This window comes from Rhodnius prolixus, unplaced genomic scaffold (genome assembly GCF_049639745.1).
Source record: "Rhodnius prolixus isolate KJV_2025 unplaced genomic scaffold, Rpr scaffold_9, whole genome shotgun sequence".
Lineage (NCBI taxonomy): Eukaryota > Metazoa > Arthropoda > Insecta > Hemiptera > Reduviidae > Rhodnius > Rhodnius prolixus.
The window spans coordinates 2,426,531-2,446,399 of record NW_027411604.1 but is presented as its reverse complement, the minus strand read 5'-3'; the positions used below and the strand labels follow the sequence as shown (position 1 = coordinate 2,446,399).

The window sequence follows — 19,869 nt, the reverse complement described above, 5'->3', positions numbered from 1 at the left end:
GTGTATGCAATTAGGTAAGTGTATTAGAGAAATACTACTGGAAATAGCCACTGGAAAACTTCTAGACCGAAATGGATCAAGAAGTTTCACTTATTGTAACCCTAAAGCTGGGGGGATAAAATATATAGGCTGACTGCCCATTTGAGGAAATATCTTCGTTAGAAGAAAAATTATCTGTAGGATAAATAGCAAAGCCCTTGTTCGATTATTGAAAACGGTTCAAACACACAGAATACAGCTACATTAAAATGGGAAATTATCCGTGGATTGGCTTGATAAAATCGATAAAATACAAGGAGACCAAAAGAATTGGCAAAAATTATAGAATGGGCTTTTTTATTATAAAACCTAGACCCCGTGTCGATTCACTAAAATATTGCAAGTCAGGAAAAAGCAAAAATTTTCCTCTCGTCTCTGAGTGAATTTTTAATAAAATGAATTTTCCGGGTAATTATTTGTGAAATCTTTGACAGGTGCACCTTGAAATCTATATCTAGCTTTTCTATCCCTTGTATGTAATACATTTTATTTTTTAATAAAACATGATTATTATTGTTACTTTTTCCCAATAAAAGTAATAAACCTATTCGAATACCAAATATAAAAAAAGAGGAACACAAAAAATGGATTTGGTAAAGGGTTGGCCGATTGTGTACGAAATATCTAAGTTGTACTTTTTGAGTTATGACGGACACCGACTTATTATATGGTGCAAGAATAGGGAATTAGGGCTACCGTGATTAGGTCATGAACTTAAACACGCGCAACTCTTGGGCAAATATCTTAAGCGTCTTCCAAGTGTAAATTTACGTACTTCCAAGATGTTTAACCACGCCAGAACTATCTAGATCAGGAGGTAGTCATTCCTTTTCAATAGCATTAAAGCCCTGGTTCCTGTCAGGCGATTATTTGGACAATTATAACCAGAGAACAGAACTGAGGCATGCCTGCGCCGTCTGAGTAAGGTAGAAGTAAAATAAATTCCGCAAGAGTATTCTCCTTAAAAAAAAGGGCACTCTCCACTCACAGAACTTCTCCTTAAAAAAAAAAAAAAAAGCTGGCTCTGGAACGTGGTAGGGGGAGAGGGAATCTATGGATTTTGTAGGAAGATTAATGAAAGACCGATGATGATGCACTGGCTGTGATGAAGTTTTTGAAAAGTGGAAAAATTAGCAGGTTCTAGAAGAATATTTACCTAACATACGAGATTTTTTTAATATTTTGGACTGGAGAGAGTGATTGTTCGTAAGGATTAGCCTAGGAACAGTCCAGGGGGCAAAATCTTGAAGGTCGCTGAACATCCGCTATACCACCCCAATAAAAGAAAGGAAGTCAAGCCTAATTTGCGAATAAAAACCACTTTTATTATACAATAAAAAAAAAAAAATCACACAATATGTATTTCCGTTCAAAAAAGATTTTACAATGAGAATACTTTCTCTTGAACTAGAGGGAGACGAAAAGAGAAAAGAGAAATACTTACCTCAGCATCAAATAAATCTGACAATTTTAGTGTAACCTTTAAAACAAAACGACTAAAAACTAGCGCAGAATGTTAAAACACAATTTCAAACTATTCGCTCACAGTGAAGAACTATTAATGCACGTAGAGATACGACACACTAAAAAAAAAAAGAAGAAGTTAGCTTAGTTTTACATAAAAACAGGATGTAATGTGACTTTTTTTAAATGACCGGATACCCCAACAACTATCTGAATACAGACAGAATGACTGTAATACTAAACAGACTGTAATCTGTACTGGGCACAATGTAATAATACCACATTCAAATGTATTATTGTTACAGTTTATAAGTGGGAAAGAAATTGATGAATTGCAAGAGAGATAAGAGCAAGAAATTGTAGACTAAAATGGTTCAATTTAAAATGCAAACACGTCTAATCTACACTTTGCCTTTAAAAAAAAAAAAATAAATAAATAAACAAGAAGTATATTTCAGACTCTGCGTTAAAACTAAGACTAAAAGGTAAAATCCCAAGTTAAACCAGGTTAATTAAAACAAGAATAAAAAAAAGCTAAATAAAAAATAAAACTTGGACTCAGAACATGTTTATTTTTAGTCAAAGTAAAAAAAAAGGAGTGTATCACCCCTAACTTATAAAAGCAGTCGGGAGACACCAAATGCATTTTAAAAATAGACACCAAGTAATAATCTACCATTTATGCATGCATATTTAAAAAATATTAAACCATATTATTAAAAAAATAAATAAAATACCTGTGAAATATAATAATAAATAATAATACAAAACAAAAAACAAATAAAATGCACAAATAACACACAAAATAATGATAATAAATTTTTTTGTTCGTCTATTTTGTTTACCTTCTAGCAGAAAATTTCTGGTTTGAACTGGCCCATAAGGTCGAGTGACTCTTCCTATAGGACAGAACAATGTGGGGTTAGTGCACCAAGCAAATTTAAAAAACAAAATTCAAATAAAAAAACAAACAGAACAAATTAAAAACGAAACAAATTCACAATAAGCTTTGTGTTTGCCATTGTTTTGTTTATAACTAAACTAAAACAATAATTGAAACATTCATATTACTTTCTCTCTTAAGATAAACTTTAAAAGAAAAGTGTTAAGTTAGTTCTGCGATGCTGGATTCCAATATTTCCGATCAATTTTCAAACTATTTCTTCCATCTTCAAAGAGATTCCAGTGTTTTCGTTTTGAATTCAGGAGTGGACTTTGGGAGGGCATTGATCAATATATTTTTTTTAACCCTTAAAAAAAAACGCTGGCTTTATATCAATTTTTAACTGTTTCGAATTCTATAATCTATCTCTGAAGATGATAATAGATGATACAATGGTTTATACAGAATTTTTGTAGCCACTAAGAAATCGAACATTGGCCCACAATTTTGTAACCCGCTTATTCAAATAATGGATTTGTATTTTACTACAGGACAATCTAATAGGTTAAAGCTATCACAAAAGTGGGGAAAAAATTAAGTGTGTGCGTGGGGCTCCAGAAAATAAGTACTAATTCGCACTTTAAGAAAAACCCTCTCTGGTTAGTTTAAAAGATGAACTCTTTGGATGCTGACCAAAGTAACAGTAAAGAATGCTAAATGCTCGTACATACAACATCAAGAACAAGTGGGTATTGCATCACGACGATAATGCTCCTTGTCACACAGCAATTTCAATAAACCAGAGATTTTGGCCAGTTTAAAACATTCCTGTGGCTCTTTCAGCCTCCTTATTCGCCTGACTTGGAGTCCTTGTGACTTTTTTTCTCTCTTCCCGAAGTTTGAAAAATCACCTCAAGGGAACTCATTTTTTGGGCAGTCGAAAACATTCAAACGACCAGCTGAAGGCTATTCCAGTATCGGAGGAGTTCGAACTCTGCCATGAGGAGTTGAAAAAACGTCTCCAGCGCTGTGTGGCTTCAGAAGGTCTTTTTGAATAAAAAAAATTTTTAAAAAAATCAAGTCACATTACTTAATTTACAGTCCTTGTAAGAAAGGAAATTATTGATCTCTCAAAGATGTAACACGGTTCTATCAGTTGAGTGCAGGAAAATGTGAAAAATTGCAGATCTACGCCAAATGTACAATGAAACAGCTGATTTTCTCTGTAAGATGGTGAAGTTTAAATGGATAGAATATCTGGGGTACGCCAGCGGTATCCCAAATAATCAGCTCAGAAGGTAAGAAAAAAAAAAAGGACTCCACTTGCCTTGTTGCAACGTATTGAGCAACAGCCTGTAGTGAGAAGATGGAGACGCGATATAGACGGCTAGGAAATGTAAAAGCAGAGAAGCGCTGTGACCAGGTCCCCCTAATTGGGGTTCATCATCGGCAAGTGACAGATTTCAACCATACTGAGAACTGCTACTAATATTCTTCCCATAGTTTTTTACAGACAATCAAACAAAATTTCAACTTTGACCTTCTGAGTGATATTTTGTTTTTTTAATTTCAACTTTGACCTCAAAAGAAAAATTCTATTAATGAAAAAATTAATTTTAAAAAATATGACTAAAATCGCCACCGCACACATTATTTCTCTTAAAACTTTCTCAATTTCTCTTATACAAGCAAATAAGAGAAAGTGGACATCTCTTTCTCTTATTTGAAATATTCAATTCCATCAAACTGAACCATAATAAACAAAGGAATTACTACTTACACAAAAATAAAATCCTCAAATTAGAGAAACACAATTCAAGCAAACGTACGTTATCGTATAATAATAAATATTACAAAAAAGAAAATGCACACAACTGAACATTAACACAATTCACTAAAAAAAATTTAATAACCAATTAAAAAAAGAACAATGTCATGGTAAAAAGTTTAAAAAGGTCACAATTTATGCAGTAATCAATTTTTAAATAATTGAATCCATTATGTTTGTTAATTAAAGAAAAATATTTGAAACAATAGAAATAAAAACCTGTTCAGAAATTACTTTTAAATAATCTTATAACATTACCTTCTTTACAGAATGACTAAGAAAGTAGAAGATAACTAAAAGGTCTCTTTTATCACAGCTAACTAATTAAAAAGTGATATGATAAGATTGTGGTTTGTAACAACTTGAAAGGAAACTGCCAATAGATAATATATTTCCTTATATGTTTTCATTTTAGTTTGTGCGGATAAAATTTGTAATGATAAAAGCTTTTTTTTTTTTTTAAAAAAAAAACAAAAATTCATCGTACAGATTTTTTAAATTAAAATGATGAGAAGAGAGGTGAGAGAGAGATGAGAAATGAAGTTTCAAGCAAGATGCTTTACTTTCACTTACTTAGCTAAAAGGAAAATTAGAGATTGTATCCAATTAAAAAATAAAAATTGTATTTTTACCAGAAATAGCTAGAAAAATGTGGTTTTTAGGCGCCACGGTAGCCGAGCGGGTTAAGAGGCGAGACCTGCGAAGCTAGTATGTATTGTGGTTACTGGGTTCGATTCCCGGTCTTTAGGCCTTGGATTTTATTTAATGGTTAAATGAGAAATAGTAAAGTATGTTTACTAGTCGCCTCCGTCCACGACACCTAATTGGTAGTTGGACGTTAAGCCCCGCCTGAAAAAATAGGCAATTTACTTTACTTTTGTGGTTTATAGAAAAAAAATAGTCGAATGTTTGATTAGAATATTTTGAATTTGGATCAATCTTTTAGGCGGATATATCCGAACTTTCCATAATGGATTTTCCAATTTATGGAGATTTTCTCGGAAATGGTTCCTACGATTTTCTTGTTCAATTTCAACGTTCATTTGGAACATATTCATTTTTTTTTTTTTAAATGAAAATTCGGTTGAGATACTTCCTGTGGGAAGGGTAAATCAAACGCCAAGTGTCCCTTGGTCTCGAAACCAGGACTATCGGCTACCGTTCATAACCCGCTAAGTCTTTCTCTAATTAAATCCATTCCAATTGAAAAAAAAAAAAAAAAGCTTCTTAAATTTCTATTGTAGGACAAAAACCTGAGAAAGCACTTATTTTCCAGAGATAATGGAGGGATTGTGCGAATTACTTCCGTTTTGAGGGACCAGTCGAGAGGGGGGAATCATACAATATTCTAGAGCTTAGCTTATTATTATTTTTTTTCCAAAAAATTATAAAAGAATAATTGAAATAAAATTACAGTAGAAAAGTATGCTTTGTGAAGAGACAATACCCACAGAACATCCAATATAGAAAGGGTAACTCAGGAAAAGTGATGGTGATCAGCGAGAGATAAAAAGCGAATCTTACATGACCAATATCTTTCTCCAAATTGACAATAATGTTTAAATGAATATACGGACTATGTATTGAGAGTTAAATTTTACTAAGTCTACGGATCATTTAAAATTCTTTATAAAAACTTTAAAATCCACAAGAAAGTGAGCATACTAAGTTATCGTTTCTCATAACAGAATAATAAAAAAAAAAATTTTTAGGTTAAATTAACACCATTGAAGTTAATACAATAATACACAAGTTATATAACCACTAAAAGAATGAAACCTTTATGTTCTTCATTTAAAAATCTGCCTTTTCTTTTGGTAGAAAAGGCAGATTTTTAAATGAAGAACATCTCTAGCAGAAGAAAAAACACCTGAACAAACCAATGCTCACACACAGGTAGATCACTGAATGAAGACTGACTGACCAACCGGCCATTATGAAGTCACCAGCTGATTACAATCTCCAACTATTTCTATCTCATATTATTCATTCTATAGTTATGCATATCATTAATGTACACAATATATTCCGAACTTTTACACATACTATAGTCTTTGTTTACTTTCTTCTACAAATACACAACTATACCAAGTACTGTTCTTATACAAATACTGGAATAGTGGGAGATGAAATTTTTTTTTGCAAACACAATTTCAAGGTGGGCAAACAAAAATTGAATAATTATTTACAGTAAACTCCTGTCAAGGAATTATTAGCATAGTAAATTGTGATTGGATTGCGCGCTCAAGATATTCTTGATGTTGTCTCAGTTACATATTTCTTGAAAAAAAAAAAGTGGGTTTTCTCTCTTATTTAATAAAGTGTAATCGAAGAAAGAAATTATCAGTGCGATTACGTCATGTGTGACTCAATATTCTGACGTCAAGTTCTCTCTCTCTCTCTCTCTCTGAAGCTAAGAGTTTTTAGAAAAAAGTTAAGGGTTTTGCGGCTACTTTGTTTTCAAATGTCTGCAGCACAGTCAATTGTAATTTGACCTTTAAAAAGTCTACAGTACCTTTACAGATTGTTGGGAGTATTTGTTCAAAGAAATTAGGTCTCGTATGTAAAATACAAAATTGCATAAGTGAAGTGTGAAAGGTTAGCTAGAGTCTGCTTTAAATTGTTTTAAAATGCAGAAGAAGTTGCACCATCCAAAGACCAGGAAGGGATGAAGAGAGCTCTCCTGAAGAATAGTCCATCTACCATCTACTGAGAAGGTATTGTGAACTTCTTTCCCAGAAGTATAATTATTTTCTATCCGCTTATTTACAAAAGTCCCCTATAATCACTGCATCAATTCAGTCCAAATTTAGCACAGTATTTAGGTTAAAAAAGAAAACATACCTTAAATGAGGTTAAACATAAAACCTCGCCTAAACGAAGTACGAATGAAAAAACGCCTTTTATGTTACTGAGAACGAATGGTCTAAAAACCGTTCCACCTCTTTTGCAAATTTTCAAGAGCATATATTCATTTTTTTTGCATTTAAGTGCAAATGAAGTAGTTTACCAAAAGATAACTGAAGCTAAATGCGCGAAAGAAAACTACAAAGAAAGAACCATCTAAAGTATTGACTTCGCTGGACGCCTAACTACTTCTAATCTACGTTGTAATTCACAACAAAATAATTGTGTCATTAAGTTAAATTCACTTACCAATATAAAAAATAAACAAATAATAAATAACAAAGTGTACAAATTTAACAATATATTGTTATAAATTTTAATAAAATGATTTTAAAACACTAAAAGAACTTGTCCTATTAACTCTAAAAACTGATATTATCAATAATTACAGTAATTATATCCACTAAATGTTTGGTAATAATCTAAGATAACAGGTGGTCATAACAATAAAACAGTATCTCAAGGTGAAATAGGTAAAAATAAAAATGGAATAGTTGAATAATACTGTTTACCAATTAGAGCCTAATTACCTATTTTTCACGTATTAAACAAAAAACAAAAAAAATCTTTTAAAAATCTTAGCGAAAGATAAAATTTGTTTGAATCTAAATATTGATTAAGATCCAGACTATTAATGAAACTAATTAGGAATGAATGAACTACACATATGTAGAATTGACAAGGCCCAGAATTGTATAGAATTTATTTAGTAATCTCCTTTACTGACTGCAAGTGAGTTTCGAATTCGTGATTTAGATAATCTAGTAGTAGTTGTTCTCTTGTACAATCATAGAGTGCACTAAAAACAATGTTCTTCAATAATGGAATTGTGCAACTTAAATTGTAACTAGTTTCCCCAACTTACCGCTATTTAAAATTACAGTGGGTCAAAAAAAAGTATTCATACACTAAGTTTTCTTGCTTTATCTACTGAACTTTGGTTTCTAGGATGACTACTTGTTAAAGCACTGAAATCGAAGATAGTAACAATGAATTTAATGTTCTCATTTTCTTTTATAAACATAAAGAATTGAGTAAAAAGCAGAAAAATAAAACCCTAAAATTCATGGTCTTGTTTGGAAGGAAAAAATTCGATAATTGAGAAATGTTCTACCAGAAAAGAGCTCATAACCAATTTAAAGAGAAATCATGGGCAGAAATCACATCTCAAGAGATACTAAACCTGGTGGAATCTATGCCAAGGAGGCTTCAGGCAATAACAAATGCAAAGGGATTGCTTACAAAATATTAGGTCTTTAGTTTTGCGTTAGAGAAACAATTCGTTGCAAGAACAACAAACGGTGCTGCCTAACTCCGTGAGGTTGCTAAAACACAGCTTACATATCAATCCTCCAGACAATCTTGCATCTCGTTTTGCGGGTAACTTTTAATTTATAAGAGTCAACTTGTAATGCATTAAATAAATAACAATAAAAACACTATTTACATGTAGATAAAATTCAATAAATATACAACTGAAATATAAATAAATAAGTAAATAAATAAATATAAAAACAACAATGAGGGGAATGCCCAGTCAATATAAAAGACATATATATTGTCCTCGTCACTAATCCATAATTACACAGTCACCCTAGGATTTAAGCACCGTAGATGTGGTGATGCAGAATTCCCAAGGAGTCCAAAATAATTGACTCAGCAAGATTGTGGAGGCCGGTAGAGTAAAAACCCATCTCTCTCGCAAAATCAACCGTAAGCCTTGGCAGGGTCCCCCGGGCTCCGAACCAAAAGCCCATTACCCTATACTCCCTCTCACCGAACTCCTCGCGGAACTTTTCTTTGAAGAAGGGAATACACTTTTCATAAATTCCCTTCTTTTCAATATCCACCTTTTCCGCTTGGTTTGGGTCGTTTGTTTCATATCTTACCGTTGGGTCTATTACGAGCGCTTTTTTGTCCTTCTTAGAAAAAGCCAAAATATCGGCGAACCTTGTCGACCCATCGGCATCGATAGAGAAAACCTCCTCAAGGCAGTCATAATCCCGCTCCCTCAGCTTCTCAGAGATCCAGTGCTTCACATTGTGATGGCGGCGGGTGATTAGAAGCATGTTGTAAGGACATTTGCCCAGAACATGGGCTACAGTTTCAGTCTCTCGGCCGCATCTGCGGCAGAGGGTCCCAACATTTCCCGTCACATTACCACCAACACCTGGTACTCCTCGCAGAGGGGCGTAGTTTATATTAAGCTTGAGAGCATTTGACCATTCAGAGCCAGTGAGCAGTTGCTTATCGTTGATGAATTTATTGGCTCTCGGCTCCTCTTTAAGATGGCGGACACCAATACCTTGCCACTTACATGCCGCCCAATCCTCAAAAGCTTTTTCACGAAGAGACATTCTTAACTTTTTGACGCTGGATAACTCTTCTGTAGGGTACTTTTCTAGATTAAGCCTCTGGGCGCACTCGTCTACTTCTGCAGCATAATCGAATATTCCCTGGAACATAGCATCATCTACCATGGCCAAGCGTTGCGCAATTGAAAGATGTTGTAGGGGAGCCTCCCACTGGCACCGTAGTAATCCCAGGCCACGTAGTAATATTCAGACTGAGTGTTTGAATACTTATTTTGCATAGAATAAATTATGTTTCTGCTTTTTAATCAATTCTTTATGTTTATAAAAGAAAATGAGAGCATTAAATTCATTGTTACTATCTTCGATTTCAATGCTAAAGAAATAGTCATCCTAGAAACTAAAGTTCAGTAGATAAAGCAAGAAAACTTAGTGTAGGAATACTTTTTTTGACCACTGTAAGTACTTTATTATTAAATTCGAAATCAACTTTAGTTTTAAACAAACTAACGTTAGAAGTGACATCTATCGTGCAAATTAAATAATTAGCAGCAGTTGAAGACAAATATATTTTTTTTTTCTGAGGAATTAATACATTAATTCATTGCAATTTCTATTTTTTATTCCCCTGTATTTTCTCTAACTTCTTAAAAGTGTTGATTTGTGAATCGATCATAGTGCGTTTGTAGTTTTAGAAAAGTTTCAATTCTTGGTTAGATAAATCTTGAAATGAAGAGAGAGATTACCTTCTTGCCCGAAGAATGATGGAATCACAAATCACTTATAAAAACAATTTTTAAACAAATGAAATACAAAACACTTTATAACATTAAAATTAAACTCATTCACAGACTTATTTTCTCCACACTTAATTTGAATTAAACTCTCTAAAGAGTTGTCACAAATAAGATGTCAAAAAAATAATTATCCGTAATATGAAACATCAATTGAGGATTCTCTGTAAAACGAAACTAAAAAGAAAATTGTAACTACGTTATACACTACACTGATACTAAGTTCATAAAAATTCATCTACCACACTTGTGTTTCCCCAAAACAATCAAACTATTTACCTTATCCAAAAGAAATAATTACACTGTCATTAATTTATAAAAAGAGATAATAAAATTGTAACAAAACAGAACAATTTTAAAAAAGAAAAACGAAATTCCATGCAATAAAAAAAAAAGTGAAAGAACCTTCTTAAGAAAATAGATGATTCAAAACAATGATAATATGGAAAATTGCTGCAGCATGCCGACAATCAGTAGATAAAATAATAGAAACGTAACATTATCTATTTTGTACATAATATTTAAAAATAAAATTCATAATAAAGAAAGATGTATAATTTATATAATATAAATATATATCTTTTGTGTGTGCATTACCAATCCCACATTGTTCAAGTTAATTGCATTTAAATAAAATAGAACAAAAGTGCAATATTTATTTTGCATAATTGGTTGGGATTACTTAAAAAAAAAAGTAATAATCATCGCTACGAAATTATAAATAGCAAAAACGTGCTTCAGAGCAAATTATGTTGTTAACCAAATATTTGAGGCTAAATTTGAGCTGATATTTTTTTTGAGAGAGATTTAGCCACATTTCCAAATAAGAGAATGTTAACTTAAATTTCAGTCAAATTTGCTATAGATTAAAGTTGTAGAAAGGACACGATTTATTAGGGAAGAAAAACAAACATCATCTTATTATTTATTATCAACTAAATGTAGAAGACATCAACAACCTCAAGGCTTACAGGCTGGTAAAATTAAAAAAAAAAAATTACAGAGATCTGAGAGGAACTGTCATCATTAAAAGAAAATTTAATGTCTATTTATTTTTAAGGGACAGCTGAAATGTTCGTTTACTATCCGTCGCAAAAATCATTTTCGCTCTGGACCACTAACTTACAAGAAGAAGGAAGCCCCAAAGTAAACCGATCTATAAGATTTATCTCGAGGGGATACCATCACCATATTTACGGAGGTATAGAAACGAAAACCCTATTAAGCAGCTTTCTTGGAGTCTCGACTTATTTTAAGATGATTCGTAACATCTTATGGGGGATTTTTGTCTTAACTTAAAATTGACATTTTGTGTGGACAATCTGTTAGTTGCTAGAACTATATCGCGGAATAATCTCAGTGAATTCAAGCAGAACTAGCTTAGTATAGACTTAACGTTAGTTTACAAGAAATTTTTTTGATAAGTCCTAATGGAGATTGGCCTAAAATAGGAAGGGCAAATTTACGGAAAGACCTCTAACAAAAGGAAAATTCATCAACTAGGATACACTGTAGGGTTTTCACACTTTTCTTTTGAGATTTTCACGAAAATAAGTAGAATTATTATTTTATTTTCTCATGATTTTTTTATATACTCGAGCATCTTAAATCATTACTAGAAAATATTATTTTAGAGTATTTTTGGGAGCTTAGATATCTCTCTAATGGAAGAGCAATGTACTGTTCTAATGTTAACAATTAAATAACTGTCCAATGATACCAGAAATGAAATTAGCTTCTAATTAGACCTAAACATAATTAAGTACAAATAGAACTCAATTGAACTAATCGGCTGGCTAATCGCCACATAATTATTGATCTTATAAACTAAGCTGTTTTAAACAAAACTTTTTCTACTGTTTACGTTTTACCAATCTGTAAGCCTTAAGTGTTTTCAAAATTACATTTAAATTTATATTTTTAATTATTAATAATAATAACAAAAACATTAAATAACCAATACACCAATACTTAAAATATCAATACTTTCCTCACAAAACTATCATGCACCGATCATCCACAAGGTGCACTCTGTTCATGCACTATCACCACAAAAGAAACTTAATAAAAGATGGTTACTTAACTATTAAAAATTAACCTTTAAAAAAAAACCTTGATTTTTGGTGCATTAAACACAAAGGAGGTGTCCAAAGAAATAATGAATAACGTTGATGTATAACAAGGGAATAACAGACCGTACGCAATACAGAGAACACTACTGCTGTTCAGAAGCACACGCCTGAACTAATTATTCCACAATGTCTCTGATGTAGTGTAGAAATATTTACATTTTTTTTAAAATTTCTTCACTCTCCCTTTAATATTCCAATTTCTAGTGAACCTTTCTCTTTGTTGGTTTAGACAGAGAGGAGGAAAGTAGTGGCACGAAATTCCAGCCCAGATAAGATCTAAATGAGTAAGATTAAGAGGAAGGAAACTGCATGGAATAATGTGAAATATTTATTTTCCTCCTCTTACTGGCAGTTCTATTTATTTATTTATTTATTTTATTTAAATACTATAAATAAGATTTAAGAAATTAAGTTAGGAGGTAATACCCGTATAAACTATCTGACAAACACATTTCCACCAACTACTCAGAAAGAACAACGAAATGGACCTTAAAACTTTAACAGTTTAGTAGTGTCATCCGAGTAAACAGCAAATACGAGTCATAAAATGTTTCAATTAAGGTGATCCACTGACCTATTGTGGTACTCGAAATCAAACTCTATGAAGGCTCTGGTTTTTTTTTTTTTTTTTTGGTTCTTAAGAAAACCTTGGGGTAAGACTAGTTGCGGAACTGCAATGTGGGAAATGTAATGGGCAGATATAGAGAAAAAGGAAAAAACCAAAGGAGCTTTATAGCCTATATGAGGAAGTAGATGAGGTAAGGTTCATAAAATTAGGAAAGCTAAGATGAGCAGGACACGTTATTCGAATGGAAGAAGGCGAGATAGCCAGGAGAGTGCTGAAAGACGAGGAGATCCACAGTCTAAGAAAGATTGGCCGGCCGAAGGCGAGATGGTGGATCGATGGTGTTGCCACGGTCGCAAGTTCATTAATTGACGTCACAAAATAGGGATGCCTGGCGGAGGGCTTATTGAGGAGGCCCAGACTCATTAGTGGGTTGTTGTCTACTACAAAGAAAACGATTCCTTCATCATGCCAGTCAAACCGGAGCCCAGTCTCCGGGGTCCTGTCTCTGTCCTTTTGCAATTTTTTTTTGAAACAAGGTTAATTAATGGAGAACGTGGAGCTGTTTTCTGCGGGGTAGCACAATGGGGGGGGCCTTCTTATGGAGGGGCCCCCAATTCTAGATTATACTGGAAAGCTCAGTTATGCTGGGTATGTGGTATTAAGTCAGCCACTTGATAGATGACATTACTTTGTGAAGTGTGATCTCGAGGACAAGACTAGGGACAAATGAAAGATCTTGTTAGTTTTGATCTGCTATTGGATATCTATCACCTGCTTTTATTTTCTCGATGTTACCCATCATCACATTGTCATTTCAGTAATAACTTCCTGACATCATATCCCACAAATGTTGATCTAAATACTTAGTAGAAATAATGCTTGTCAAGTTACTATTTTTTTTTTTCCAAGACGCTTAACAAGATATTTAATATTGCAGGGCCCAATTCAAACGTACCAAGAGTATCGTTAACATTATTTCTTGCTAATCCTCACAATTTTTGGGACTAAGGACAAAGCTCAACATTGCCTTGTTAAGGGGTATCAGACCACGGTAGCCTTACGGTTAGAGGCAAGACCTGCAAAGCTAATATGCATTGTGGTACTGGGTAGTACCCGGACTAGAGGCCTTGGATTTTATTTAATGGTTAATAAAAGAAATTTACAGTAAATAATGTTTGCTAGTCGCCTCCGTCCACGACACCTAATTGGTAGTTGGGACGTTAAGCCCCGCCTGAAAAAATAGGCGATTACTTTACTTTACTTTTTATTAAAGGGTATCGATTCGTACAGACTGTGATGAACAACAATTTGATTAATCAAGATCTTTTGAATATTCAGCTTGGGTACAAACAAAGGACTACAAAATGAGATTGACATTGGCGTCAAATTGACGCTGGGGAATCCCAGCCAATTCACTGCTCCAGCTAAGATATTCTACAATTACATAATTTTCCTTTAATCCCATCTTCCTTGAAACATCATTTTATTCATTATTTCTTTGGGGGGGTGGGGGACTTAAGAAAATTTTGTGAAAATTCTAAGTGCTTATTTTAAATGCGTGCATTTTACTTTTCTTTTTTTTTTTTTTTGAGAGAGAGGGAGAGTCAAAAAATTAAAAATAAATGGAAAAAGTGTAAATCAAATTAATTTCTGAAAAGATTTACATTAATTTTTGTTCTAAACACTTACCATCTTTGTTGACTGTTGAACATTTCCCTGTACAAGTGACACTAAAGAGTCTTCTGGAGAATCAGATGAAGGTTTCTTAATGGGTGAAGAGCCTGTAATAAAAAAAAAATACAAGAAATGAGTAAAAAATAAAAATGATAATGCAATCAACGAATGCAACTAGGACCTCCAGCCGGGTATATAAACTTTCCGCACAGGCTAGCCTAAAACTTGAATGACGTCAAGATAACAGTTTAAACGGAAGGAACCATGGAATCAAGTTGATTTTTAAAAAAATTAAAGTTTATATCAAACACGGTGGCCACAGAGTTATATAAATATCTTTTAAATTTTTTTTTTTTTTAAATCAAATAATCACATACACAGGATAACAGCCTCAGTTGAAGAAGGAAAACTGATTAAAACTGAAGACTACTTTCTTCCTCCATGCACCCACAATTAATCGCAATGATTACGTATTCCATCAAACACATATTATATCTACGTACATTATATTTTTATGCTCACAAGTGGGGAGTTCAAATATATAAAATTAATTGAATAAAATTAATTAAAAACAAATAATAATGGATACGCACTATTCCATTATATGAACCCTAATTTTAATTATAATTAATTAAAAAGGTACAAATGTAAAAAAATGCAAAACCTTTCTTTCATTTAAATTAAAGCGGAAACTTGCGCAATCTGTGAATGAATGTTAATTAATACTTATCTAGCATTTGATGTAGTAATAGCGCACATTGATTTGTTACACAAAAGTTAATTATTCAGTAACAATTAATTATAAAAAAAAAAAACTATAAAACTATGATGACGTTTACCTCTTATGAACCAGTTATTCTACTCGTATTTTAAATTTTTCAATGAGAAAATTCACACCGTTTATTCTGATCCATTTGCATTCTCACACCCTACACCTGTTCATCCATTTGCATTCTCACACCCTACACCTGTTCATCCATTTGCATTCTCACACCCTACACCTGTTCATCCATTTGCGTTCTCACACCCTACACCTGTTCATCCATTTGCATTCTCACACCCTACACCTGTTCATCCATTTGCATTCTCACACCCTACACCTGTTCATCCATTTGCATTCTCACACCCTACACCTGTTCATCCATTTGCATTCTCACACCCTACACCTGTTCATCCATTTGCATTCTCACACCCTACACCTGTTCTTACACATTTAATTTTTACTTAATTTTTGGTACATAATTTCACGCACACATACATATTTCTTAATCCATCCTTGTAAAATGATGACTGCAAAACAATTAGTCAAACCTACCCAACCATAAAGCCGCTTTCACATAAACATCAATTAATCTTTAAATTACCATTTAATAATAATAATAATAAAACATTATTAACACTTACTATTCGAAGCGAACGCTTGGTAGAATTGTGACAAATATGTTAATATGGACAGCCTATCTGGTACCGGATATTCAGCCATATCTTCAGCGTCCAACAGTGCTGGTATGCCAAGATGACGTTCAGCTATTCGAAACGCCAGTTCATTGTTTCCATAAATGTCTGATTTGTCCAGTCGTGAAAAATCACTAGAAAAGAAGAAGAAAAATTAATTGGAATAAGGCATCATGAGATCAGAGTACAATATAACTGATATCCTATCCTTAATTGGTGCAGTAGTAGTCCTTTCTTAAATTACGTATGGGATATCCCAATTTGGGCAGTCAATCTATCAGTCGAAAAACTCAATTTCGTAAATTTAATTTTTAATACAAATTGTATGTTTCAAAAAAAGAAGTTAAATTACCCCAAAAAATGACGTATGAGTGATCAAGCAAGATTGTTTTCAAAATTAGAACAGAATTAATTCATTTTATGTACTACAAATTTAAATATCATTAGTTTTAAAAAAACCTAATTTGTACTTAACAACTGCCAGCCCTTTTAAAAACAAAACAAGATTAGGTAATGTGATAACTACAAAGTGGTATTGATTTACAAGTTATAAAAACAGTTCTATTAAAAAACTACTCACTCCAAATGGGGGAAGGTTCTCTCTCTTTAACAAGACATTATCAAGAATACAGCCATTACAAATGCTTTTATCATTTCTTTCAATTTTAATAAATTCATAAAGGAATCTCCTTTACATAGCACTTTCATGGAGCTATGTTGGTAAGTTTTTTTTATAGTTTCAATCTTTTCTGATAGAAAGAAAGTTTAATGAACTCAAAAAAGTAATTCTTTTCGCAAGAGAGTAAAAAAGAGAAAATATACAATGATATTTACCAATATAAATAGAAGATTTTTTTAAAAAAATAAAAACTATATCACATATTTGAAGAATGAGAATTCTTTTAGTTTCCGTATTAAGTTTAAATTAATAATTAACATTAAAATTATTAATTTCATCTCTGCATCTAATTAGAAATTAAAGCTTTTACAATTAAATGTATATAATCGCAATAAAAAATTAATCCAAAAATAAGGCAAAGGCAAAAATAAACAGAATCTAATTTCAACATTAGTTGTTTATTTTACCGACAGAATGGGTAAGTGCATGTAAACAAGAGCGGATTAGTTGTTTGTATTGCCGGCAGATGGCTGAAGCTTTCACTTTTTGAACAGAACTGTTTGCTCTTATTCGTGTTTTAGCGAGCTTTTTAATTAATAATCAAGTTATACTTTTTATCTCTCTCTTTCAGGCTATTTTGATGCAATAATTTTTATTTTCATTGTTAATTTAACAATAAATTTTAAAATACTGGAGAACAACATCAAACATTGGAGAAAAACATTTAATTAGCAATGTAAATATGGAACTGTTTACATTAATTAATCAGACATCATGCTAAACCTGGTTTTTTGTTTACCAAAAAATAATATCTTGTCGCGTATAAATTTACGAGGGTCGTTTGAAAAGTCCGTGCAAAAATGAAAACTACTTAATTTTTTGGGGTAAACCTTTTTTATTTTTCAACATAGTCTCCTTTTAGGCTTATACACTTCGTCCAACGCTGCTCTAGTTTGTTGATCCCTTCCGAATAATAGGATTTGTCCAAGTCTGAAAAATAGCCATTCGTTTCTGCAATCACCTCCTCGTTTGAATAAAATCTTTTTCCCGCCAGCCATTTCTTCATATTGGGGAACAAATAGTAGTCCGAGGGAGCCAAGTCTGGAGAATAGGGGGGATGTGAAACGAGTTGGAACCCTATTTCCATTAATTTTGCGACCACAACTGCTGAGGTGTGAGCTGGTGCGTTGTCGTGATGGAAAAGGACTTTTTTGTGGGCCAATCGTGGGCGTTTTTCTTGCAGCTCGGTTTTCAAAACGGTCCAATAACGATGAATAATATGCACCTGTAATAGTTTTACCCTTTTCCAGATAGTCGATGAGGATTATTCCTTGCGAATCCCAAAAGACAGTCGCCATAATCTTTCCGGCCGAAGGAACGGTCTTCGCCTTTTTTGGCGCAGATTCCCCCTTGGTAACCCATTGTTTAGATTGTTCTTTGGTCTCAGGAGTGTAGTGATGTATCCATGTTTCATTCACAGTGACGAAACGACGCTTACAAGTCCTGCGGATTCTTCTGGAACAGCTGCAAACCGTCCTTGCAACACTTCACACGATTTCGTTTTTGGTCAAAGTGTGAGCAATCGCGGCACCCATCTTGCGGATAGCTTTGTCATGTCCAAATGTTGATGCGAAATATTATGTACCCGTTCATTCGAGATGCCCACAGCACTAGCAATCTCACGCACCTTCACACTTCTGTCATCCATCACCATGTCATGGATTTTATCAATGATTACTGGAGTAGTAATCTCAACAGGGCGTCCAGAACGTTCAGCGTCACTTGTGCCCATATGGCCACTCCGAAAATTTTGAAACCACTTATATACTGTTCTAATCGAAGGTGCAGAGTCACCATAATGTTTATCAAGCTTCTCTTTAGTCTCCTGAGGCGTTTTGCCTTTCATAAAGTAGTGTTTAATCAACACACGAAATTCTTTTTCGTCCATTTTTTGAAAATCACTCGACTTCCTCGATTCAAACGAATGCCAAACACAAAGAAATAGACCGATCTGGCTGAAACTTGGTGTGTGTTCTTCCAAGAGATGCTACTAACTAAACATAACCTCGATACGCGCCAGTGATGCTATCTCTCTGACTTTGCACGGACTTTTCAAACGACCCTCGTACTTAACACATTCATTTTGTGAAGACCACTTTTGACACGAAAGCCACAAAATAATACAACCTTAATCGGGTAACAAAAGTAGAACCCGCCAGTAAAGGTGGACAAAAAAACTGTGAGGAATTACACAGATTTGTCAATATTACCTCTACTATTTGTTAAAAACTCTTGGTTGAACATACTTTTAAAATCATCAGGAACAATTTAAGTTATGCTAGTGCTGTTTCTGAACACATATCGGATAGCTTTAAACTAACTACAAAAATTATTAGTCGTGATTTTGGGAACGTTTACTTAATATAAAATAGAACTTGTCCTCAACAATTAAAGGAATAATTTTTTTTTATATTATCCTGTAAATATTTTTAATACTTTATATAAACTTATAAGTTTATTATGATTATTATGAAACAGAATAACATCTACAGTTGCTCAGAAGGTAGATAGGTATTGATGCAATGTTACTGTTTGTTCATACAAAAGCACCAACCCTACTTTTAAGTTCATATTGTTTCTGTGGGAAACACGTTACAAAACCTAGGAGACTAACGCACAGCACATGGGAACAACACAAACTCTTGCAGCATTTTATTGAAAAACATAATAGCGTATTCAATTACTTACGCGTACTCACCATGACTGGCCAGTTTGAATGCAGTTCTTTTTATATTGTTAATAATATATTTTACAACCTGCGGATACGTTTAATTTGTCTAAAATGCTTTTTATAAATATTCATAGAAATCATTTTGGTGCCATTACTATTTCTTTTTTTGTTCGCTTCTATTTATGTTTAAAGTATAAGATTTAATTTGTAAGTGAACATTCATATCACTCCCTTAGTGGAGAAATTACTTCTCTTGCAACAATACATTCTGAATGTTCATCACTTATTTTTATCCAACAAAGGATGTACAGGAATTGGACTCCTACTTAATCAGTACGAGCGATATTCCAGCCTAACACACGAACCTTGTTTTTTTTTTTTTTGTTTAAGGGAGGCGCAGATCTAGCGCAATACGATCGTTAAAGAACAATTTTGCCGGAAGAAATCAGCGTTCACCCTACAG

At 33.1% G+C, this 19,869-nt stretch overlaps 1 protein-coding gene across 9 annotated transcripts in view; it reads right to left on the bottom strand.

Annotated features, from left to right (window-relative positions):
• Nucleotides 1–19,869, bottom strand: part of MICAL-like (protein) — a 113,454-nt gene that overhangs the window by 9,719 nt on the left and 83,866 nt on the right. For 7 of the 9 annotated variants that reach the window (XM_074128897.1, XM_074128899.1, XM_074128900.1 and 4 more), the window contains 2 exons: nt 16,006–16,190; nt 14,617–14,708 (listed from right to left, as the gene is read on the bottom strand). In XM_074128897.1, coding sequence (XP_073984998.1) covers nt 14,617–14,708; nt 16,006–16,190 — 277 coding nt within the window. Of the gene's footprint in view, nt 1–1,483; nt 1,916–2,348; nt 2,403–4,166; nt 4,265–14,616; nt 14,709–16,005; nt 16,191–19,869 lie in introns of those variants that run through there. The other 2 variants (XM_074128902.1, XM_074128903.1) reach the window with 2 other exon arrangements.